At 44.4% G+C, this 25,855-nt stretch overlaps 1 protein-coding gene across 2 annotated transcripts in view; it reads left to right on the top strand.

The window, feature by feature from the left end:
* MICU1 (mitochondrial calcium uptake 1) overlaps positions 1–25,855 on the top strand; it is a 200,186-nt gene that overhangs the window by 115,364 nt on the left and 58,967 nt on the right. For both annotated transcript variants that reach the window (XM_075258233.1, XM_075258232.1), the window contains one exon: positions 5,310–5,507. In XM_075258233.1, the coding sequence (XP_075114334.1) occupies positions 5,310–5,507 (198 nt within the window). The remainder of the gene's footprint in view (positions 1–5,309; positions 5,508–25,855) is intronic.

Genomic DNA, 25,855 nt, shown 5'->3' with positions numbered 1-25,855 from the left:
CTTTCCCACAACTCTGCTGGTTAGAGGCTCCCTCCACCATGAATTTGCCCAAACTGGGCTGGTTAGAGGCTCCCTCCACCATGAATTGGTCCAAACTGGGGTTTTTAGAGGCTCCCTCCACCATGAATTTGCCAAAACTGGGCTGTTTAGAGGCTCCCTCCACCATGAATTGGTCCAAACTGGGCTGTTTAGAGGCTCCCTCCACCATGAATTGGTCCAAACTGGGGTTTTTAGAGGCTCCCTCCACCATGAATTGGTCCAAACTGGGCTGGTTAGAGGCTCCCTCCACCATGAATTGGTCCAAACTGGGTTTTTTAGAGGCTCCCTCCACCATGAATTGGTCCAAACTGGGGTTTTTAGAGGCTCCCTCCACCATGAATTGGTCCAAACTGGGGTTTTTAGAGGCTCCCTCCACCATGAATTGGTCCAAACTGGGGTTTTTAGAGGCTCCCTCCACCATGAATTTGCCCAAACTGGGCTGTTTAGAGGCTCCCTCCACCATGAATTGGTCCAAACTGGGTTTTTTAGAGGCTCCCTCCACCATGAATTGGTCCAAACTGGGGTTTTTAGAGGCTCCCTCCACCATGAATTGGTCCAAACTGGGGTTTTTAGAGGCTCCCTCCACCATGAATTTGCCCAAACTGGGCTGTTTAGAGGCTCCCTCCACCATGAATTTGCCCAAACTGGGCTGTTTAGAGGCTCCCTCCACCATGAATTTGCCCAAACTGGGCTGGTTAGAGGCTCCCTCCACCATGAATTGGTCCAAACTGGGTTTTTTAGAGGCTCCCTCCACCATGAATTGGTCCAAACTGGGGTTTTTAGAGGCTCCCTCCACCATGAATTGGTCCAAACTGGGGTTTTTAGAGGCTCCCTCCACCATGAATTTGCCCAAACTGGGCTGTTTAGAGGCTCCCTCCACCATGAATTTGCCCAAACTGGGCTGTTTAGAGGCTCCCTCCACCATGAATTTTCCCAAACTGGGCTGGTTAGAGGCTCCCTCCACCATGAATTGGTCCAAACTGGGGTTTTTAGAGGCTCCCTCCACCATGAATTGGTCCAAACTTGGCTGTTTAGAGGCTCCCTCCACCATTAATTGGTCCAAACTGGGCTGGTTAGAGGCTCCCTCCACCATGAATTGGTCCAAACTGGGTTTTTTAGAGGCTCCCTCTACCATGAATTGGTCCAAACTGGGGTTTTTAGAGGCTCCCTCCACCATGAATTGGTCCAAACTGGGCTGTTTAGCGGCTCCCTCCACCATTAATTGGTCCAAACTGGGCTGGTTAGAGGCTCCCTCCACCATGAATTTGCCCAAACTGGGCTGTTTAGAGGCTCCCTCCACCATGAATTTGCCCAAACTGGGCTGGTTAGAGGCTCCCTCCACCATGAATTGGTCCAAACTGGGGTTTTTAGAGGCTCCCTCCACCATGAATTGGTCCAAACTTGGCTGTTTAGAGGCTCCCTCCACCATTAATTGGTCCAAACTGGGCTGGTTAGAGGCTCCCTCCACCATGAATTGGTCCAAACTGGGTTTTTTAGAGGCTCCCTCCACCATGAATTTGCCCAAACTGGGCTGGTTAGAGGCTCCCTCCACCATGAATTTCCCAAAACTTGGCTGTTTAGAGGCTCCCTCCACCATTAATTGGTCCAAACTGGGCTGGTTAGAGGCTCCCTCCACCATGAATTTGCCCAAACTGGGCTGTTTAGAGGCTCCCTCCACCATGAATTGGTCCAAACTGGGTTTTTTAGAGGCTCCCTCCACCATGAATTGGTCCAAACTGGGCTGTTTAGAGGCTCCCTCCACCATGAATTTGCCCAAACTGGGCTGGTTAGAGGCTCCCTCCACCATGAATTGGTCCAAACTGGGCTGGTTAGAGGCTCCCTCCACCATGAATTTGCCCAAACTGGGCTGTTTAGAGGCTCCCTCCACCATGAATTGGTCCAAACTGGGTTTTTTAGAGGCTCCCTCCACCATGAATTGGTCCAAACTGGGCTGTTTAGAGGCTCCCTCCACCATGAATTTGCCCAAACTGGGCTGGTTAGAGGCTCCCTCCACCATTAATTGGTCCAAACTGGGCTGGTTAGAGGCTCCCTCCACCATGAATTGGTCCAAATTGGGGTTTTTAGAGGCTCCCTCCACCATGAATTGGTCCAAACTGGGTTTTTTAGAGGCTCCCTCCACCATGAATTGGTCCAAACTGGGCTGTTTAGAGGCTCCCTCCACCATGAATTTGCCCAAACTGGGCTGGTTAGAGGCTCCCTCCACCATTAATTGGTCCAAACTGGGCTGGTTAGAGGCTCCCTCCACCATGAATTGGTCCAAATTGGGGTTTTTAGAGGCTCCCTCCACCATGAATTGGTCCAAACTGGGGTTTTTAGAGGCTCCCTCCACCATGAATTGGTCCAAACTGGGCTGGTTAGAGGCTCCCTCCACCATGAATTGGTCCAAACTGGGTTTTTTAGAGGCTCCCTCCACCATGAATTGGTCCAAACTGGGGTTTTTAGAGGCTCCCTCCACCATGAATTGGTCCAAACTGGGGTTTTTAGAGGCTCCCTCCACCATGAATTGGTCCAAACTGGGGTTTTTAGAGGCTCCCTCCACCATGAATTTGCCCAAACTGGGCTGTTTAGAGGCTCCCTCCACCATGAATTGGTCCAAACTGGGTTTTTTAGAGGCTCCCTCCACCATGAATTGGTCCAAACTGGGGTTTTTAGAGGCTCCCTCCACCATGAATTGGTCCAAACTGGGGTTTTTAGAGGCTCCCTCCACCATGAATTTGCCCAAACTGGGCTGTTTAGAGGCTCCCTCCACCATGAATTTGCCCAAACTGGGCTGGTTAGAGGCTCCCTCCACCATGAATTTGCCCAAACTGGGCTGTTTAGAGGCTCCCTCCACCATGAATTTGCCCAAACTGGGCTGGTTAGAGGCTCCCTCCACCATGAATTGGTCCAAACTGGGTTTTTTAGAGGCTCCCTCCACCATGAATTGGTCCAAACTGGGGTTTTTAGAGGCTCCCTCCACCATGAATTGGTCCAAACTGGGGTTTTTAGAGGCTCCCTCCACCATGAATTGGTCCAAACTGGGCTGTTTAGCGGCTCCCTCCACCATTAATTGGTCCAAACTGGGCTGGTTAGAGGCTCCCTCCACCGTGAATTTGCCCAAACTGGGCTGTTTAGAGGCTCCCTCCACCATGAATTTGCCCAAACTAGGCTGGTTAGAGGCTCCCTCCACCATGAATTGGTCCAAACTGGGGTTTTTAGAGGCTCCCTCCACCATGAATTGGTCCAAACTTGGCTGTTTAGAGGCTCCCTCCACCATTAATTGGTCCAAACTGGGCTGGTTAGAGGCTCCCTCCACCATGAATTGGTCCAAACTGGGTTTTTTAGAGGCTCCCTCCACCATGAGTTTGCCCAAACTGGGCTGTTTAGAGGCTCCCTCCACCATGAATTGGTCCAAACTGGGCTGGTTAGAGGCTCCCTCCACCATGAATTTCCCAAAACTTGGCTGTTTAGAGGCTCCCTCCACCATTAATTCGTCCAAACTGGGCTGGTTAGAGGCTCCCTCCACCATGAATTTGCCCAAACTGGGCTGTTTAGAGGCTCCCTCCACCATGAATTGGTCCAAACTGGGTTTTTTAGAGGCTCCCTCCACCATGAATTGGTCCAAACTGGGCTGTTTAGAGGCTCCCTCCACCATGAATTTGCCCAAACTGGGCTGGTTAGAGGCTCCCTCCACCATGAATTGGTCCAAACTGGGCTGGTTAGAGGCTCCCTCCACCATGAATTTGCCCAAACTGGGCTGTTTAGAGGCTCCCTCCACCATGAATTGGTCCAAACTGGGTTTTTTAGAGGCTCCCTCCACCATGAATTGGTCCAAACTGGGCTGTTTAGAGGCTCCCTCCACCATGAATTTGCCCAAACTGGGCTGGTTAGAGGCTCCCTCCACCATTAATTGGTCCAAACTGGGCTGGTTAGAGGCTCCCTCCACCATTAATTGGTCCAAACTGGGCTGGTTAGAGGCTCCCTCCACCATGAATTGGTCCAAACTGCGTTTTTTAGAGGCTCCCTCCACCATGAATTGGTCCAAACTGGGGTTTTTAGAGGCTCCCTCCACCATGAATTGGTCCAAACTGGGCTGTTTAGCGGCTCCCTCCACCATTAATTGGTCCAAACTGGGCTGGTTAGAGGCTCCCTCCACCATGAATTGGTCCAAACTGGGTTTTTTAGAGGCTCCCTTCACCATGAATTTGCCCAAACTGGGCTGGTTAGAGGCTCCCTCCACCATGAATTGGTCCAAACTGGGTTTTTTAGAGGCTCCCTCCACCATGAATTTGCCCACACTGGGCTGGTTAGAGGCTCCCTCCACCATGAATTGGTCCAAACTGGGGTTTTTAGAGGCTCCCTCCACCATGAATTTGCCCAAACTGGGGTGTTTAGAGGCTCCCTCCACCATGAATTTGCCCAAACTCTGCTGGTTAGAGGCTCAATCCACCCTGATTTTCAAAACAAATGTTGGTGCCAACCTCAACTTACTACAAGGGCCAAATTCACTGCTGGTGACAAGCTCTCCTCACTGCAAGTGCCAAATACACATGTTTCAAGGTGTTTTCCTACTGTCAGAGATGTGGTATTGAGTGTGTAAAGTGTGTAGTTGTTAGGCTGTGATGTTGGGGTAATAGAGGGTCTTTGGTGTGTTAGATGCCCCCAGACATGCTTCCCCTGCTGTCCCAGTGTCATTCCAGAGGTGTTGGCATCATTTCCTGGGGTGTCATAGTGGACTTGGTGACCCTCCAGACACGGATTTGGGTTTCCCCCTTAACGAGTATCTGTTCCCCATAGACTATAATGGGGTTCGAAACCCATTCGAACACACGAACATTGAGCGGCTGTTCGAATCGAATTTCGAACCTCGAACATTTTAGTGTTCGCTCATCTCTATTTATAGCTCAAAATCGCAAACTGTATACATAACGTTCAGTTCAAAGTGCAATTTATCTCTGCCACCCCCTTACAAGTGAATAGAATACAGTAATACATCACTGCAGGTTCGGATTGCAAACAGAAATGCCACTCAAGACCTTTTCAGCTATTTTGCATAGTAGCTCCCTGCCGCTGTCTGGTTCATCAGCGTTCCGGTGCTTCTTCTGGTGGAAGTCCTTGGCTAATGTGACCGCTGAGGCCAATCAGCAGCCTAAGGAAAGAAACCGGAATATCACTCATATATGTCACCTGTGACGTCCCATGTCCTTTCCTTAGGCTCTTAATTTTGTATAACCAAAATTGCATATCTGTTTTTTTTTTTTTTTTTCCAGGTACAAAGCATTATTCGTTCCCAGACCAGTATGGGCATGCGCCATCGAGATAGATCCACTACTGGGAACACACTAAAAACTGGATTCAGCTCCGCTCTTACCACCTATTTCTTTGGAGCAGACTTGAAGGGGAAGCTAACAATTAAGAACTTCTTAGAGTTTCAGCGTAAGCTCCAACATGATGTACTTAAGCTCGAGGTGAGTCCTTTTCATTTACTTTAACTCTATAAGCCAATGTAGTTAGATCCATCCATATATATATATATATATATATATATATATATATATATATATATATATATACACACCTGTAGATAGATATATGCATATATATTTAGCAATTCGGTGCAATGCAGCTAGGGGAGACACAAGATTTAGGGTAAGGGAGAACAATATATATGTAGAAATGATTCACTTTATCAATGAATGGGCCTGCAATGTAACATTCTCCTTGTCAAGCACAACAGAATTGCAAAGGAAATTACTTTACCATGTCCGCATCGTAAAAGAGAGTAGAGGAGAGCATTCATCTTCATGCTGTGATGGTGCTGTGAACTTGTGCCGTTCACAGATGGATTTATCTGTAGGACATTATGCACATTCCTATAGTACCATCTGGAGCAAGGGTGAGTAATTTTCCCTGCTAAAGTCAGGGATTGGCTGCGGTGGTTACCTGCCCGAAGTGGTGGGAGATTGGTTAGGTGATTTTTTTTTTTTTGGCGGGGGGGGGGATTTCAAACCCCGTTAGGTACTGTGGTATAGAGAGGAGAACACCCAGGGGGGTAGGGGGGCAATCCTGTAGGGGGTAGGTGATCTTTCCCTAATCTTGTAAAGAGCACACAAGAGTGATCTGCTGTACATATGCTTGAGGCTCCTGGGATGTAAATCTGGTACTGAACTTCCACTAAGAAAAATCTAATGTTGCTTGGTTTAGGCCATCTCTTATTTATACCTCATCAAAATAGGTATTCTGGATATAAATATAATACTGTTGCAGACAGGGCTGTGGAGTTGGTAGGCCAGTCCTCGGAATCCTCCTAACTTTTTTTTTTTTTCTTATTATTATTTTTATTCTTTTTTATACAGCCCTAATCCAACTCCAACACTTTCATAAATGGCTGGCAGCCTTGATCCAGGGTTTTTATACTGATTGCCAGATTTGGACACAGGAAGGAATCTTTTTCCCCTGACATGGGGCAGATGCTTCAGTCTTGGGGTAAGTTCACATGGGGTTTTCTGGTCCGGGAACCTGAGGCAGAGGCTGCCTTAGGTTCTGGACCGATATACTTATAGGTGCGACTGGATGCCGGTGCAGTGCATCGACATCCAGTCACGTCCTCTGCTCTGGATAAGGCCCAAATGAACAGGCCTAGTCGGGAGGGAGCATCTTCAGGCGGATGTCACGATGCCTGAAGAAATGAGCGTTTTGCTTCTTTTTTCTAGGAGCCGGAACAAGCGGCTCCCGGAAAAAAGAACTGACCGGCTTCCATTGATTGAATGGGATCCGTCTTTTTGGTCAGTATTTTGAGGCGGATACGGCCTCAAAATCCTGACCAGAATACCCCATGTGAACTTATCCATATGGTTTTTTTTTTTGCCTGGATCAACATTGTAGGTTTATAGGTTGAACTCGATAGTCTTCAGCCAACCTTGTTTACTATGTTACTATTTTTAAGTTGGAATCTAACTTTTTTTCCAACTCTGAGTCTCGGCTCTGAACCCACAACTCTGACTCTATAGCTCTTAACAGAATTCATAGTATAAGTATATTTGAAGGATTTTTTTCCCAGCAGTATTATGAGTGTTCTGAGATTGTAAGAATCTCAGGCAACACTTTTACAAGTATGCTGCTTTTTCTGTGTTCCTTGCAGTCAAAAGAAGAAAGACGAGCCCTATTATGTTTATGTGTGGAATGACTGGTACCCTGCAGCTTGTACCTCTCACGTATCGTAGGCTGGCACACAGTGTCAGCAAGGGTTGTCCCGCTGTGAAAGACTAAATGATTAGGGTCATTTCTCTAATAGGTGAAATCGCTGCATTAGGTTTCTCTTACTTGTTTTGGAGATCACAAGCTAGGAAACCATTTCTGCCGGTAGGTGGTAGACTATCTTGAATGTTAGTATCTATTTTTAAAAGCACTGTAGGCACATTTTCTTTTCTACATGTCCAGAAGTGTTCAGGATGAAGCAGCTCTCATCTCAATGTCTGTACTTTCACTGCTTGGAAGCAGTAAAGAGTGTTCTTCAATATACCATTTAAGTGACTTGAGAGGCATTTTAGGAGCGTGCAGAAATCAAAAACTTCTTCAGACATGCTTTGGAAACATAATGTACCCTGCAAACGGACATGGCGTTTGGTAGAACAGCTTCAAATGCAAATCTGTATATTCTAATCCTGGATGCCGTTTTAAAGGTTTTATTTCAATTTTTAATACAATAAACACAACAGTTAGTTTGGTGTTGGACAAAATCAGAATGGAGCAGTACGTATAGGGCGAAGCAGCAGAGGTGCAATTATTACAATCATAGAACAGTATACAGAATGTACATTGTCAACTGCCATATCCAATAATAGCCATCTACAGCCCACACACACTATCATTTCCCATCAGCCGTCAGGAAAGAAACTTATTCAGCAGTCTCAGACATCTCTAACTAAAGCCATTAAATCTTCTCAAATTTAGAAGAATACGTTTTGTTTATAAAAAATATTTCTTTACGTAATTGATGCCAGCATGCGAATTCATGTTTCTCAGTCGCCTTCCAAGCCATAATAATGATTATACAAAGTAAGCTGGAAAAATATATTAGCAATCTTGTTCCACGTCATTGATAAACCTCTAAGGCTCCATTCACATGGCAGAATCTGCTACAGATTTTGCAGCAGATTCCATCATGATTGTTTTGAAAGGGAGGCAGAGACTGGAGCAGGAACTGGAACAAGCCTTTAAGACCACACATTAGATCACTTGCCACTACAAGTGTCGCCTTATTCTGTTGGATGTCTATCTGTTTCACCAGAAATGGAACGGGTACCCCCCCCCCAAAAAAAAAAAAAAAAAAAAAAAATCAAAAAGAAAAATCTCATTTTTCTGCATTGTGGCACGTTTATGCCCTCTTTTTCAAAAATTCAACACCTACATGTCTTGAAAGTGGAAAATGTAGCCCAAACTGGATGTGAAACATTGCAGCCAAGATGTGTCAAAGATGCTCCATGTTTATGCCAATGTCTAGTTGTAACCCCAATAGTAAATCTGGGCCACTTTGTATACCACATAGCACATTAACAGCTTTTCCTACTTTGTGTTTCTTTTTCTTTTTTTTTCCATCCTTGTCCAGACAGTCTTATCCTTTTATCTTCTTTTGACATTGCCTGTGATAATGTTCCTTTTTAATATTTGCTGGGTTTGTTAAACTTTTTCTTGTTCTCCTTCTTTTGTGATTAAGGTCTTTCCAGAAGGAATATAAATATGAATGAGACCATGGTCTTTACTAGTGAAATATCAAATGTTTATTTAAAACCGCTTCAGTCTGAAGAAGATGAAAATTAAATTATATTCGACTAAAATCTTATTATCGCGGCTGCTATTAAGCATAATTGGTCATTTAGCATACAATTGTAAACTTTTTAATGTATTAGTTATTGTGAGACAAATCCTTAATTTACCCAAACAAGGTTAGATACTTTTTTTATTTCTAGATTTACAAAGCAAATTCATGTTTTACTGAAGAAAGGTTCAGATGAAAAAGACTTTAGTTATATACTCGAGTATATACGGTATTCCATGAAAAGCGCTGCGGGAAAAAACGCAATACATTTCCGCCATGTAAATGGAGAAATAGTAGGAGCCTGGAATAAAAGCGCTAACGTCATCTAAATTGTGACACTTTTATTTTTCAGAGGGTCTTCATTTTGCACTTATTGTACGCTTTGCAGTGTTGAATGTCTTCCAGATAACCATTACTGTTTTGATCCTACAATTTCTGGGATGGTAATAGCGGCACAGTCTAGGGAATGATAATCTAATGTACATTTAAACCATGGTATATCATAGAGTCTGAAAAGTGGCTGTAAGATACAATTTATTTGCCAGTGGCCCTGGCACATAATTCAGAACACATATTTGCAGATAAACTCTTTAATTGCTCATTAAGATAGCAAAAACTGCCAGCGGCGTCAATTTCCATAACACCCTCCTATCCTCTGACTACAGCGGTGTAATGTGAAGTCTAGGGATTTTTGAAAAATACAATTATACATGTTTTTTATTGTGCTATAAAGAGTATATTTAGTGAATGAGGGTTTAGTTTACACTGTATCTTTGTCTTGTGAAACTAAAATTAAATATTTAACCCACTCCCTTTAAATGGTTAGCTGCACTAGATCTGGGTTTGTTTGCTTTTTTTGGACTTATTGATTGACTTATTTTTCATTGAAGATCAGCGGAGTCCAGACCAGGGTCCCCTGAAGGTCTGGCCATGGGATATCATGTTCAGTAATCACCTGGCCTGTTTACAGCTAAGTCCCACTCAGATTAGACAGATATATGGCACTGCACTTGGAGATGAAGCCACAGTGCTCCCCTGAAAGCATTGGCCTCTTGGTGCAGAGTTCTGTTTCAGGGACCCCTGCTGATCTTCAGTCGGTGATCTATTGTAAGGATAGGTCATCGGTTAATTAGGCCTGGAAAACTCCTTTATGTATGTCAGTGATGAATAGTGTGTTTAATAGTCTTTTTTTTATTTTTTTTTATAATGTAGCTATGTATTTTTTTTTTCCGTGGGTGGTGGCCATATTGGTTACATATACATCCTCCTTGTATTTTTTATATTCTAATTTAAAAAAATATGTTTTTTTTGTTTGTTTGTTTTTTAAATGTAGATTGTGAGCCCCACATAGAGATCACAATGTACATTTTTCCCTATCAGTATGTTTTGTTTTGGTTTGGTTTGGTTTGTTTTTTTTTGGAATATGGGATGGAAATCCATGCAAACACGGGGAGAACATACAAACTCCTTGTAGATGGTTTTTTGCCCTGGCGGGATTTAAAGAGGACCTTTCACCATATCCGGGCACATGCAGTGTTATATACTGCTGGAAAGCTGACAGTGCGCTGAATTCAGCGCACTGTCGGCTTTCCCGATCTGTGCCCGGTGTAAAGAGCTTACGGTGCCGGTACCGTAGTGCTCTATGGTCAGAAGGGCGTTTCTGACCATTAGCCAGAGACGTCCTTCTGCCTCGCGGCGCCAATCACGCTGTGCTGTGGAGCGGGGAGGAACTCCCCCCTCCCGCTCCTGATAATGCTCGTCTATGGACGAGCTGTGTGAGCAGAGGGAGGGGGCGTTCCTCCCCGCTCCACAGCACAGCGCGATAGGCGCCACGAGGCAGAAGGACGTCTCTGGCTAATGGTCAGAAACGCCCTTCTGACCATAGAGCACTACGGTACCGGCACCGTAAGCTCTTTACACCGGGCACAGATCGGGAAAGCCGACAGTGCGCTGAATTCAGCGCACTGTCAGCTTTCCAGCAGTATATAACACTGCATGTGCCCAAAAGTGGTGAAAGGTCCTCTTTAAACACCAGGACTCCAGTGCTGCAAGGCTGCAGTGCTAACCACTGAGCCACCGTGTGGCCCCTTTAAAATATGTATTTTTATTAGAAATTTGATGTAAATAATGAAATCTGTCTGAGTTCACGTCTGTGTCTCTAGCCCGATCTGTCAATAATTTTGCAAGTCTGGCGATTTCAGGGGACAGACCCTATTACAGTCAATGGAGACCCTCAGCATCTATTCATTTCCGTCTTTAGACTATTATTCCATTCTTCTGGGCCTGTGATGGACCAATAGAATGAACTATTGTGATGTAGATGTGACCATAACAATCTGTTGTTACCTTTAAAGATATAGAATATTTCCTTTGAGGTGGAGTTGAATAAAAAGCATTTCAATCCAAATTTTAACTTTTGCTATATAATTGCAAGAATACTGGGATAATGCACACGGTGATGTCACAGTACAGGATAATGCACACAGTGATGTCACAGTACAGGGATAATGCACACAGTGATGTCACAGTACAGGAATAATGCACACAGTGATGGCACAGTACAGGATAATGCACACAGTGATGTCACAGTACAGGATAATGCACACAGTGATGTCACAGTACAGGAATAATGCACACAGTGATGGCACAGTGCAGGATAATGCACACAGTGATGTCACAGTACAGGAATAATGCACACAGTGATGGCACAGTACAGGAATAATGCACACAGTGATGTCACAGTACAGGATAATGCACACAGTGATGTCACAGTACAGGAATAATGCACACAGTGATGTCACAGTACAGGATAATGCACACAGTGATGTCACAGTACAGGATAATGCACACAGTGATGGCACAGTACAGGAATAATGCACACAGTGTTGGCACAGTAAAGGAATAATGCACACAGTGATGTCACAGTACAGGATAAAGCACACAGTGATGTCACAGTACAGGAATAATGCACACAGTGATGGCACAGTACAGATAAAGCACACAGTGATGGCACAGTACAGGAATAATGCACACAGTGATGGCACAGTACAGGATAATACACACAGTGATGGCACAGTACAGGGATAATACACACAGTGATGTCACAGTATAGGGATAACACACACAGTGATGTCACTGTACAGGATAATGCACACAGTGATGACACAGTACAGAGATAATATACACAGTGATGTCACAGTACAGGAATAATGCACACAGTGATGGCACAGTACAGAGCTAATATACACAGTGATGTCGCAGTACAGGGATAATACACACAGTGATGTCACAGTATAGGGATAATACACACAGTGATGTCACTGTACAGGATAATGCACACAGTGATGGCACAGTACAGGATAAATACACACAGTGATGGCACAGTACAGAGATAATATACACAGTGATGTCACTGTACAGGAATAATGCACACAGTGATGGCACAGTACAGGAATAATGCACACAGTGATGGCACAGTACAGGATAATGCACACAGTGATGGCACAGTACAGGATAATGCACACAGTGATGGCACAGTACAGGATAATGCACACAGTGATGTCACAGTACAGGATAATGCACACAGTGATGTTACAGTACAGGATAATGCACACAGTGATGGCACAGTACAGGATAATGCACACATTGATGGCACAGTACAGGATAATGCACACATTGATGGCACAGTTTAGAAATAATGCACACAGTGATGGCAAAGTACAGGGATAATGGGTGTCCACAATGAGGCAATAATACTGTGTGTAGGAGCCACTATGGGGCAATAATACTGTGTGCTGGGGCACTATGGGGCATAATATTGTGTTCAGGGGCAACTATGGGGCATAATAGTGCATGCAGGAATGGGGGTGAAGGGGTCGGTCGGTCAAAAGTTCGCCACGAGGCCCCGCCATGTACTGTAACAGTGATGTTACAGTACAAGAATAATGCATACAAATGATGGCACAGTAAAGGCATAATACACACATGTGATAGTAAGACACCCCCAAAAGTAAGGCATGCGGGGAAGGGGGGTTCTGTTAACTTGCCTAATATAAGGCACCCCCTTAAAATAAGGCATGCCTGGCAGTGGTGGGCGAGGCTTAGCGAAGCTTTCGTGGGCGGGGCTTGGCGATCCCCACTTCACTGACACAGCAGCCGTGCTCTGTGCTCCGTGTGCACAGCAAAGCCGGCTGCTGCCTTTGCTGTCCGTGCTGCTCTAGGATGAGCTCTCCCAGCTCATCCCAGAGGCAGCAGCCGCCATACAGAAGAGGCAGCAGCCGACTTTCCTGTGCACACGGAGCACAGAGCACGGCTGCTGTGTCAGTGAAGTGGAGATCACCAAGCCCCACCCACGAAATCTCCGCTAAGCCCCCCCCCCCCGAAACATCACTAAGCCCCGCCCACCACTGCCGGGACGAACAGCAGCACCAACGCTACTAGGAAGAAGGGAAAGGTAAGTATGATACCTTCCCCCCTCCCCTACACTACCTACAACCAGCAGTCATGCTGACGCTCCACTAAGAAAGTGCCGGCATGACTGCCGGTTGTAATAAGATATCCCTCGAAAATAAGACAGGTCCTATATTTAAGGCGACAATTTAATATAAGACACTGTCTTATTTTCTGGGAAACACGGTAGTACTGGAATAATGCACACAGTGATATCACAGTACAGGCATAAAACACACGTGATAGTACAGTACAGGGATAATGCACACAGTGATATCACAGTACAGGCATAATACATACGTGATAGTACAGTACAGGGATAATGCACACAGTGATATCACAGTACAGGCATAATACACACGTGATAGTACAGTACAGGGATAATGCACTCAGAAACAGATCTGTCTGCACACTGTGACATTACTGCATATGAAGAAAGTAATTCTAATAATGTCACATGCAGACGTTACTATGTCCCAGTAAAATAATGGAGACACATTCAGTTTTCCAGCTCTCCTTCCATGTTCCATAGTTATCTCTAATTGTACCCTCTCTCAGTGGAAACAGGTCCACTTCATTTTTGGGCTCCTTAGCAGCTGCTGTGTCTGTTGCCCTGTTACTCATGTATTATAGCATACATACCATAGTCTTACATGAATACAGTGATATCTTTCTCTATAATAATACAACATACAGATATACATACATATATGACTGCAGCCTTATTCATATGCTGTGCACCTGGAATAGAAAACCACTTATACTTCTTCTCTTAAAGAAGATCTTTCTCATCTTCTGGCATCGGCGGTATTATATACTGCTAGAAAGCGGACAATGCACTGAATCCAGTGCACTGGCAGCATTGACGGTACGTGGCTGGGTGCCAGAGGAGTATGCAATAGAATTCCATTCACTTTGCAGGGATGGTAAAACCATAGCCTTTCTGCTGTTACCAAACCACAACATTCACGCCACATGGGCCCCAGGCTTACTTCCTTTTTCTTTGGTGTCCATAGATTAATAACTAGTTACACTTTCCCTTCATGTATCGTAATTTTCGGTTGCTGATACCTGATCTATATGTTGATCTCATTAAATGCGATATCATAGTTTCTGCGGTAACAGGATACAAACATCTATTTGTAAGCAGTTGTATAAGACGTAGGAGAATTTCACAGATGGACATAAAATCTTTTTTTGGCAATGGGCATAGAAACAAGTGTATAAAACAAACAAGAACAATTCATGTAAATATTACCAGAATCCATAATAGGCTTCAACAAGCTGCAGCCACATTTCCAAGACGCATATTAGGATGCCTCTAGAGTAAAACCGCTAATGTTAGCCCAGATCTCAAACAGCAGCTGCTTTATTGAGGTACAAATTGGACAAGTACAGGTAGATGCAGATGGTAATAAGCAATCTGGCTAATGATACATGTGCTAACTGTATAATTCGGATTTGGCCACGTAACAGTGGTTCGGTAATTGAAGAAGCCTGTAATCTTACCAATTGGAATGAAAAAGAAATTCCCTGACTAATGCCTCTTATATGTCTAGTATTAATTTATTTGATATACATACTAGAAGGAATTCCAATCCCCTTAGGTTTCCATACTTTGGTTTTTCTTGACACATAAAAATGTAACTCAATCAGTCACTGGCAGGTCACCGCTGTGATTCTTCTGTCAAAAGGTTCCCCAACAGACATCTTCAATAAAGCAAGCAATAAGCACAATGTATGAGTTGTAGTCTTTGCTAAGCACTCATTTTAATTCACCAGCTCCTCCCATATTTATCACATGAAACTGTACTTTGTCATAGCTTACTACACTGCACATTGCCAATGACCATTATGTGGATACAGCCCCATGACACTCAGCATTAATATAAAACCCATTGAGGATTTAGAGACCTCATAAACTCATTGATCCGTGGCTTACAATTTAGCCTTAACGGATTAAATGCCTACTGACGGGTGGGGGATAAAAGCATATTTATGGTTTCTATTTACTGGTTATGTACATGAAAATGACTTGTTCATGTTATAAAGCTTGTGCAAAGTATTCTCCTGAGCACTCTCCCAAGAGCTTAGACTCTCGAGTAAGAGTTGTGGTCTGACAGGTGTACAACCAGCAGCAAAGTATTGTACTAAATAGTGCCTTTGCACGCCTTGAGAGAAGCCTTAATGATTTTCAGATTTTTCAGACTAGCACCATAAAATAAAATGCAAAAAGAAAAATGAGGACTATATATACATTTTATATTCCATCTGTTATCTAATAGCTGTTTTTGGTGTAGTGGAAAAAACACATTGGACAAACCATGTCAATGTGATTGTGGTTATATATATATATATATATATATATATATATATATATATATATATATATATATGTGTAAAGTAAGCCGATGGCTGGTCAGGTAATGGAGGGGGTGTACATCTCACCCAGACTACTCAGGTGGGTGAGATGAGAAAACTCCGGGAATGTTTGTTCTTAGCAGACAACTTTCGTCTGCTGAGCATTTTGGTAAATGCTCAGTACTGGGCTGGACTTTTAGGAATGGCAGGTAGGTTAGTAGTGGGACCTGTCATTCCACCCCCCTGCAGTCCACACTTTGGGGATGTTCTGGCAGCAACTCAGCTGCAGAGAGTCTCCTCGTCACGGAGGCTTAAGAAGTCAGCTCCAGCAGCAACTCTTTGGCAGAGCTTGGCTGGAGAGCAAACAGAGAGGTCATATTTTTGGAGCTGTGCCCTGAATGATTCTACTGGCTTTTGAATTTCTGTTATTCTAGGTAACCTATTCTATGTTTAGTTAGAGCCTAGCCAGGCAGGTATTTATTTTTGTATTGTTTCCTTTTGTTGCTGCACTACCTTTTTGAGTGAAAATAAACTCTACCTTTGTTTTGGACTAAAGAAACTGGACTTGTGTGTCTATGCCACCCCACCTAGCAACCCCAGACCCTGACAGTAAATAATTTCAATAAGCCAATTAAAATTATGGACTGTTCATCAAACAGTCAAAGTCGCCTCCCCCAGCTTGCAGTAATACAGGAAATGTGAAGAAGGGACAGCAGGCAAAGCTGCTGAGACAGGGAGATAGGAAAACCCCTTTAAGTTAACGGTATTCCTAGTTCCTGTTGCCTGTGGATACTAATAGTTATTAGACATTTATATACTTTTTATGCCAATCTGTAAACTTATGCTGTTTCACATACAGCTAATACGATCGTGAAATATTGCTGCAATGAAAACTCAACTTTCAATTCATATCCAAATGACCAGCTCTGTACACCCAAAAAGGGCTGCATCTGCCATAGCTTTCATTTTCACCTATGGTCACTGCCTACTATTACTTCCTAACCTAAAGTTTGAAAGGCCCAGGTATGCAGCAACTACAGTAAAAAAAAAAAATGGGTAGTGCAACAGACGTGTCCTCATCTGCTTCTGGATTGCACTGTGGGGCTCATTGTCATTGTATATGTAATTTAAGCACTTTATATGCTGGTCACATCTTAAAAAATATGTGGTCTTCTCATGTTGTGCCCATGTCACAAGAAAGGGGACATGGTGGTTTTCAGAGGTGAGCTTAGCAATGTTCTTTCTTCTGTATGTTACTACCCTATTTTTGCCAAGTATGGTTAATTCATGTTTACAAAAAAATCTATAATCCAAGTTTTTTGGGGGGTTTTCTTCATTAGGAGATTTGCAAATACACCAATGGATATTGTCAGATATATAGATTATGTGAAATTCCAATATTTTTTTTTTTTTTATTCTTGTCTTATTTTTGGACATTTTTTTGGACTTTTTTTTAGGTGTCCTGGTGTAGGGATACGTAATAAAGGAACAAATTCTGAAAGCAACATAGTAGTAGTAAGGAGAAATAGAAGTCTAAAATCAGAACATAGAATAGAAAATGGAATATAAAATAGAAAAATACATCTTCATAACTCTTTGCAAATAAGCTAAACTTATCTGTTCACTATACTAAGGCCAAAGGCAATGACCTAGCTAGCAAAGACTGGTCCTCCCAGCAAACCTTTGACTCCCATGGCATAGCACCCCCTTTCCTGGCCCACAAACAGTATAACACCCCATGTATACATACTATAATGTCCCCAAGCGGCCTCCAGACAGTGTAATGTATCACAGTGAAACCCTCCACACAGTATAATGTCCCACTGTGGCCCCTCCACACAGTATAATGTCCCACTGTGGCCACTCAACACAGTATAATGTCCCACTGTAGCCCCTCCACACAGTATAATATCCCACTGTGGCCCCTACACATACACTATTATGCCCCACTGTGGCCTCTACACACACACACAATAATATGCCCCATAGTGGCCCTTGCACACACAGTAATATGCCCCACCGTAGCCCCTGCACACACACAAACACACACACACTATTATGCTTCATAATGGCTCCTGCACACAGTATTATGACCCATAATGGACCAACCATGAACATTTATTATAAAAAGACCCCAGAGTATAATGATGGGAGACTCAGGGGAGGATACAAACATAGAAAACGCTGTTACTTACCTCTCCTCGGCTCAACCGAACTCCCCGCTACTTTTGGCCCTCTTAAAAGTTGGACCAGGCATCACATGAGCCAGCATCATGACACATACTAATGCCGGCCTGGCCCAGGTGACGTCTGGGACGTCATCAAAGGAGCCGAAGACTGCCGGAGCGCAGGAGAGGTAAGTAACAGTATTTATGTTTCCTCACCTCCCTGGGTCTCTGATCATTATACTGTGGGGTCACTGATAAAATCCGTTGTTCTCCTACTGTAATGGATAGAGATGAGCGAACACTAAAATGTTCGAGGTTCGAAATTCGATTCGAACAGCCGCTCACTGTTCGAGTGTTCGAATGGGTTTCGAACCCCATTATAGTCTATGGGGAACATAAACTCGTTAAGGGGGAAACCCAAATTCGTGTCTGGAGGGTCACCAAGTCCACTATGACACCCCAGGAAATGATACCAACACCCTGGAATGACACTGGGACAGCAGGGGAAGCATGTCTGGGGGCATAAAAGTCACTTTATTTCATGGAAATCCCTGTCAGTTTGCGATTTTCGCAAGCTAACTTTTCCCCATAGAAATGCATTGGCCAGTGCTGATTGGCCAGAGTACGGAACTCGACCAATCAGCGCTGGCTCTGCTGGAGGAGGCGGAGTCTAAGATAGCTCCACACCAGTCTCCATTCAGGTCCGACCTTAGACTCCGCCTCCTCCGGCAGAGCCAGCGCTGATTGGCCGAAGGCTGGCCAATGCATTCCTATGTGAATGCAGACTTAGCAGTGCTGAGTCAGTTTTGCTCAACTACACATCTGATGCACACTCGGCACTGCTACATCAGATGTAGCAATCTGATGTAGCAGAGCCGAGGGTGCACTAGAACCCCTGTGCAAACTCAGTTCACGCTAATAGAATGCATTGGCCAGCGCTGATTGGCCAATGCATTCTATTAGCCCGATGAAGTAGAGCTGAATGTGTGTGCTAAGCACACACATTCAGCACTGCTTCATCAAGCCAATACAATGCATTAGCCAGTGCTGATTGGCCAGAGTACGGAATTCGGCCAATCAGCGCTGGCTCTGCTGGAGGAGGCGGAGTCTAAGATCGCTCCACACCAGTCTCCATTCAGGTCCGACCTTAGACTCCGCCTCCTCCGGCAGAGCCAGCGCTGATTGGCCGAAGGCTGGCCAATGCATTCCTATGCGAATGCAGACTTAGCAGTGCTGAGTCAGTTTTGCTCAACTACACATCTGATGCACACTCGGCACTGCTACATCAGATGTAGCAATCTGATGTAGCAGAGCCGAGGGTGCACTAGAACCCCTGTGCAAACTCAGTTCACGCTAATAGAATGCATTGGCCAGCGCTGATTGGCCAATGCATTCTATTAGCCCGATGAAGTAGAGCTGAATGTGTGTGCTAAGCACACACATTCAGCACTGCTTCATCAAGCCAATACAATGCATTAGCCAGTGCTGATTGGCCAGAGTACGGAATTCGGCCAATCAGCGCTGGCTCTGCTGGAGGAGGCGGAGTCTAAGATCGCTCCACACCAGTCTCCATTCAGGTCCGACCTTAGACTCCGCCTCCTCCGGCAGAGCCAGCGCTGATTGGCCGAAGGCTGGCCAATGCATTCCTATGCGAATGCAGACTTAGCAGTGCTGAGTCAGTTTTGCTCAACTACACATCTGATGCACACTCGGCACTGCTACATCAGATGTAGCAATCTGATGTAGCAGAGCCGAGGGTGCACTAGAACCCCTGTGCAAACTCAGTTCACGCTAATAGAATGCATTGGCCAGCGCTGATTGGCCAATGCATTCTATTAGCCCGATGAAGTAGAGCTGAATGTGTGTGCTAAGCACACACATTCAGCACTGCTTCATCAAGCCAATACAATGCATTAGCCAGTGCTGATTGGCCAGAGTACGGAATTCGGCCAATCAGCGCTGGCCAATGCATTCTATTAGCCCGATGAAGTAGAGCTGAATGTGTGTGCTAAGCACACACATTCAGCACTGCTTCATCAAGCCAATACAATGCATTAGCCAGTGCTGATTGGCCAGAGTACGGAATTCGGCCAATCAGCGCTGGCTCTGCTGGAGGAGGCGGAGTCTAAGATCGCTCCACACCAGTCTCCATTCAGGTCCGACCTTAGACTCCGCCTCCTCCGGCAGAGCCAGCGCTGATTGGCCGAAGGCTGGCCAATGCATTCCTATGCGAATGCAGACTTAGCAGTGCTGAGTCAGTTTTGCTCAACTACACATCTGATGCACACTCGGCACTGCTACATCAGATGTAGCAATCTGATGTAGCAGAGCCGAGGGTGCACTAGAACCCCTGTGCAAACTCAGTTCACACTAATAGAATGCATTGGCCAGCGCTGATTGGCCAATGCATTCTATTAGCCCGATGAAGTAGAGCTGAATGTGTGTGCTAAGCACACACATTCAGCACTGCTTCATCAAGCCAATACAATGCATTAGCCAGTGCTGATTGGCCAGAGTACGGAATTCGGCCAATCAGCGCTGGCTCTGCTGGAGGAGGCGGAGTCTAAGGTCGGACCTGAATGGAGACTGGTGTGGAGCGATCTTAGACTCCGCCTCCTCCAGCAGAGCCAGCGCTGATTGGCCGAATTCCGTACTCTGGCCAATCAGCACTGGCTAATGCATTGTATTGGCGTGATGAAGCAGTGCTGAATGTGTGTGCTTAGCACACACATTCAGCTCTACTTCATCGGGCTAATAGAATGCATTGGCCAGCGCTGATTGGCCGAATTCCGTACTCTGGCCAATCAGTGCTGGCCAATGCATTCTATTAGCTTGATGAAGCAGAGTGTGCACAAGGGTTCAAGCGCACCCTCGGCTCTGATGTAGCAGAGCCGAGGCTGCACAAGGGTTCAAGCGCACCCTCGGCTCTGATGTAGGAGAGCCGAGGGTGCACTTGAACCCTTGTGCAGCCTCGGCTCTGCTACATCAGAGCCGAGGGTGCGCTTGAACCCTTGTGCACACTCTGCTTCATCAAGCTAATAGAATGCATTGGCCAGCGCTGATTGGCCAATGTATTCTATTAGCCTGATGAAGTAGAGCTGAATGTGTGTGCTAAGCACACACATTCAGCTCTACTTCATCGGGCTAATAGAATGCATTGGCCAGCGCTGATTGGCCAGAGTACGGAACTCGACCAATCAGCGCTGGCTCTGCTGGAGGAGGCGGAGTCTAAGATCGCTCCACACCAGTCTCCATTCAGGTCCGACCTTAGACTCCGCCTCCTCCAGCAGAGCCAGCGCTGATTGGCCGAATTCCGTACTCTGGCCAATCAGCACTGGCTAATGCATTGTATTGGCTTGATGAAGCAGTGCTGAATGTGTGTGCTTAGCACACACATTCAGCTCTACTTCATCGGGCTAATAGAATGCATTGGCCAATCAGCGCTGGCCAATGCATTCTATTAGTGTGAACTGAGTTTGCACAGGGGTTCTAGTGCACCCTCGGCTCTGCTACATCAGATTGCTACATCTGATGTAGCAGTGCCGAGTGTGCATCAGATGTGTAGTTGAGCAAAACTGACTCAGCACTGCTAAGTCTGCATTCGCATAGGAATGCATTGGCCAGCCTTCGGCCAATCAGCGCTGGCTCTGCCGGAGGAGGCGGAGTCTAAGGTCGGACCTGAATGGAGACTGGTGTGGAGCGATCTTAGACTCCGCCTCCTCCAGCAGAGCCAGCGCTGATTGGTCGAGTTCCGTACTCTGGCCAATCAGCACTGGCTAATGCATTGTATTGGCGTGATGAAGCAGTGCTGAATGAGTGTGCTTAGCACACACATTCAGCTCTACTTCATTAGGCTAATAGAATACATTGGCCAATCAGCGCTGGCCAATGCATTCTATTAGCTTGATGAAGCAGAGTGTGCACAAGGGTTCAAGCGCACCCTCGGCTCTGATGTAGCAGAGCTGAGGGTGCACAAGGGTTCAAGTGCACCCTCGGCTCTCCTACATCAGAGCCGAGGGTGCGCTTGAACCCTTGTGCAGCCTCGGCTCTGCTACATCAGAGCCGAGGGTGCGCTTGAACCCTTGTGCACACTCTGCTTCATCAAGCTAATAGAATGCATTGGCCAGCGCTGATTGGCCAGAGTACGGAATTCGGCCAATCAGCGCTGGCCAATGCATCCCTATGGGAAAAAGTTTATCTCACAAAAATCACAATTACACACCCGATAGAGCCCCAAAAAGTTATTTTTAATAACATTCCCCCCTAAATAAAGGTTATCCCTAGCTATCCCTGCCTGTACAGCTATCCCTGTCTCATAGTCACAAAGTTCACATTCTCATATGACCCGGATTTGAAATCCACTATTCGTCTAAAATGGAGGTCACCTGATTTCGGCAGCCAATGACTTTTTCCAATTTTTTTCAATGCCCCCAGTGTCGTAGTTCCTGTCCCACCTCCCCTGCGCTGTTATTGGTGCAAAAAAGGCGCCAGGGAAGGTGGGAGGGGAATCGAATTTTGGCGCACTTTACCACGTGGTGTTCGATTCGATTCGAACATGGCGAACACCCTGATATCCGATCGAACATGTGTTCGATAGAACACTGTTCGCTCATCTCTAGTAATGGATATTCACAACGGTTATGTGAATATCTCCTAAATTCCTTGGATACCATTTTTGCAAAGTTTAGTCTACCTTTCAGTTTCACAATCTAGCACCATCTAGGTTTGCAAGTTGGTAATAAGAGTCATGGAGGCAGGTTTACAATGTATGGCTGGCAAGCACTATAATTTCATAAGTTCTATAGGATATTCTCTCTAATGCAGTGTAGATGGCGCTACCAATTCATCATTCAAAAGCATTGGTTGTATTTACTGTGCCCTATCTATGACTGGCTGAAGAGGCGATATACACGACCACTGCAGTATCCTAGGAGGAGTTACAGCCATGATCACCTGGTGCTCTTGTATATTCGGGGTTAGGTTTTGAATGGTGGCTTAAACTTGGATACTTGCTGATTCACAATAGTTTGAGCATCTTGAGCATCTTGAGCTTTTTAATTTTAGAGTATTTCTGGTACCTGGATTTCAGGAGAGTTTCATTGGATTTAGAAGCCGTTCTCTTAATTCACTGGGAAACCATTGCAGCTTAATACGTTCTTCTCTCCCAGTCGTGATTGAACTGCTGATTGTATTCCTGTCTCTACCCAGAGGAGCTCAGTAGACAGCAGTGCGTTATTGGTAAGGTTAGGGATTCTTATAATGAATAAACTTCATTTCATATATGAGTAAATTCCCTGGAGTCTGGTATCTTTATTCTAGTAGAATAGGTGTCTAAGAAATAGATGCGAGTGTCTGTGTACAGGGATTACTTTATCAAAGTCTGGCTGACTGCCTTATCAGGCAGCAAATGGACAAACTGTGAATTGCATGTTGAAAAGAGGTTAACAGAAAGTGGTTTGCACGTTTAGTTACAGCAACATTTTTTTGGCAGGTAAGATCTCTCTGTAGTGCCATATGTATATATGCCGGGGCTAATTAATCTTAGTAGTCAAGAGGCCCAGCGGTTTCCCATCCAAGTCATTCAAATCTTTTTTTTTTTGTTCTTTTTTTTTTATTTTAAATTACCGGTGAATAAATATATTTATATAAAAAAAAAAAGCAAACCTCAAAGATTTAGCAAGGGATTTAAATAATAAATATTAAGGTTATTTTCTGTTGTGTGCTGTTAGGATGGTTTTCACTCTTGGGTGACCATATGAATTGTATCTCTCCAGAATCTCTCTTGTTCTGTTCTGATTGAGTCTTCAGTAGAGATGAGTGAACAGTAAAATGTTCGAGGTTCGATATTCATTTCGAGTAGCCCCTCTATATTCGACTATTCGAATTGAATATCGAACCCTATTATAGTCTATGGGGGAAAAATGCTCGTTTCAGGGGTAGGCAACGTTCGATCAAATTATACTTACCAAGTCCACGAGTTAGGGTTGGGTTGGATCCTCCGAGCAGTCTTCTCCTTGCAGCTTCCCCGCGGCATCTTCAGGCTCTAAATTCACTCTGCCAGGCATCGGGCCTAGGCAGAGCCGACTGCGCATGCCCGCACTACAAGCGGACAAGCGCAGTCGGCTCTGCCCAGGCCCGATTTGGCCAATCAATGCTGATTCTGCATTGAACTTTTACATTGGAATAGCGAGTGGTACTCGATCGAGTACGAGTATTTCGAATTCCGTAGTATTCGATCCAATACCTACTCGATCGAGTACTACTTGCTCATCTCTAGTCTTCAGGCCTATAAATGACTTTCGCATGATTGTATGTATTATGGTATCCCCCCTCTTCTTTTTCCTTGAAAGGTGGCTATATGGATTAGATAGAAGTAGGCTCAACATCTTTTGAATGTATGATAGCTCTCATTTTTTGAGAATTTTGCAACAAATTAGATTTTGGTTTTCCCAGCATGTTTAAAATTGGGAGACTGCCAATTTGGATTAAAGGAGTTTTCCCATCTCAGTGTCTCAGCACTCTGCCTGAAGTGTCTGCTTCTCACTTCGTGTATTTCTCTCCTCCTTCCTCCCTCTGGCTGAACGGGACACAGAATACTTATGCAGATCAGATTAGTATGCAAATGCTTGTACAGAATGAACTCAGTGTTATCAGTGTGTTTACATAGAGAGATAACAGACCAGGTTTTATCAGCAAAGTGCAATTAGCTGAACAATTGTTCTGCCGGCAAGAACAGTTTAAGTATTAGTAGGATGTATAAATTGATAACAGTCGTGAAGCCTTGTTATTTACCTGGATAAAAAGTAGCCTATGTGTTAATTAAGGTTACAAACTATCTATGTGCCAGATTTCATCTAAATCCGTTCAGCCATTTTTGCGTGATTTGATTAACAAACATACAAAGTTTTACATTTATAATATTAGTAGGAAGGATTCTTTTAACAGAGCACAGGAAAAGCTTAAGCAAGATGGCAGCTACATAATCATATACAGAAAATAGAATAAAATACAATCAGAAAATCAAAACTGATTAGAAAGAATGAGGTTTTTCAGTTCTGTTTTAATAATAAAACAAAATTGGTAATACAATGCTTTTAAGTCTTTTTTTGTCCCAGTGGCCCTGATCTAATAAAATGACCAGTGGTTAGTGATTTTCTTGTTTTCTTCACCATTGATGTCTTCACTAACATTTATTCAAAGTCACCAATAGTTTATTCATCTTCTGCTTCTATAAATAGCCTCCATAAAGTAATATGACCTGCAGGAGTCTTAGGATTTTCTTATGAGTTTTTTGAGTACGGCAGTTTGTATTCCAAAATAGATTTTAGGTAGTTTGTCAATTTTGGTCTACAAAGGTTATTGGTTTATACATATTAAGTGAGATAAACCTGGTTAAGGCTGTGGACCCTTGCTGTGAAAATGCTGCATTTTACATTACTTGCAAAGTGGATGGGATTGCAGAAAAGCTGTGATATCAAAATATGCTTGCATTCTTGAAAATCGCTGTCTATCAATTATACCTAGGGGAATGCTGGCATTTTCCATATAGCCATATTAGGAACAGAATGTCCACAAAGTAAAATCCTGGAGACTTTCTATGAAAAATGTTGCAGAGACCGTCACCACGGTATTTTCTGCAGCATTTGAATGATATTTTTTACTTTGCTAATGTCTCTTCTTTAAATACAAGTGTTCCGTATTATTACGTGGAGTACATGCAATGTACCGTAATGTATAATTCATTGTTCATACATAGGATATAACATGCAAGAGCAAATCTGCTTTGAGATGGGTTTTAGACTGAATAGGAATTCTAGTGGTGCGCTGTGTATGGAGAAGTGAAGTGCTAATGTGACTTTGATGCATTGCTACGCTTTGTGCTACGCTATTAAAGACTAAATTATGCACTTTACGTGAATTCTTTTTTAGCGTTGTCGACTATCCTTATCTCATGTGTCTACAGCTTCACACATGCGTGTGCTGAGAGGTTAGATACAATTGATTTTGTTGACTTTTCCAA

Source organism: Leptodactylus fuscus, chromosome 10 (assembly GCF_031893055.1).
Source record: "Leptodactylus fuscus isolate aLepFus1 chromosome 10, aLepFus1.hap2, whole genome shotgun sequence".
Lineage (NCBI taxonomy): Eukaryota > Metazoa > Chordata > Amphibia > Anura > Leptodactylidae > Leptodactylus > Leptodactylus fuscus.
This window is presented reverse-complemented; position numbering and strand designations above follow the sequence as displayed.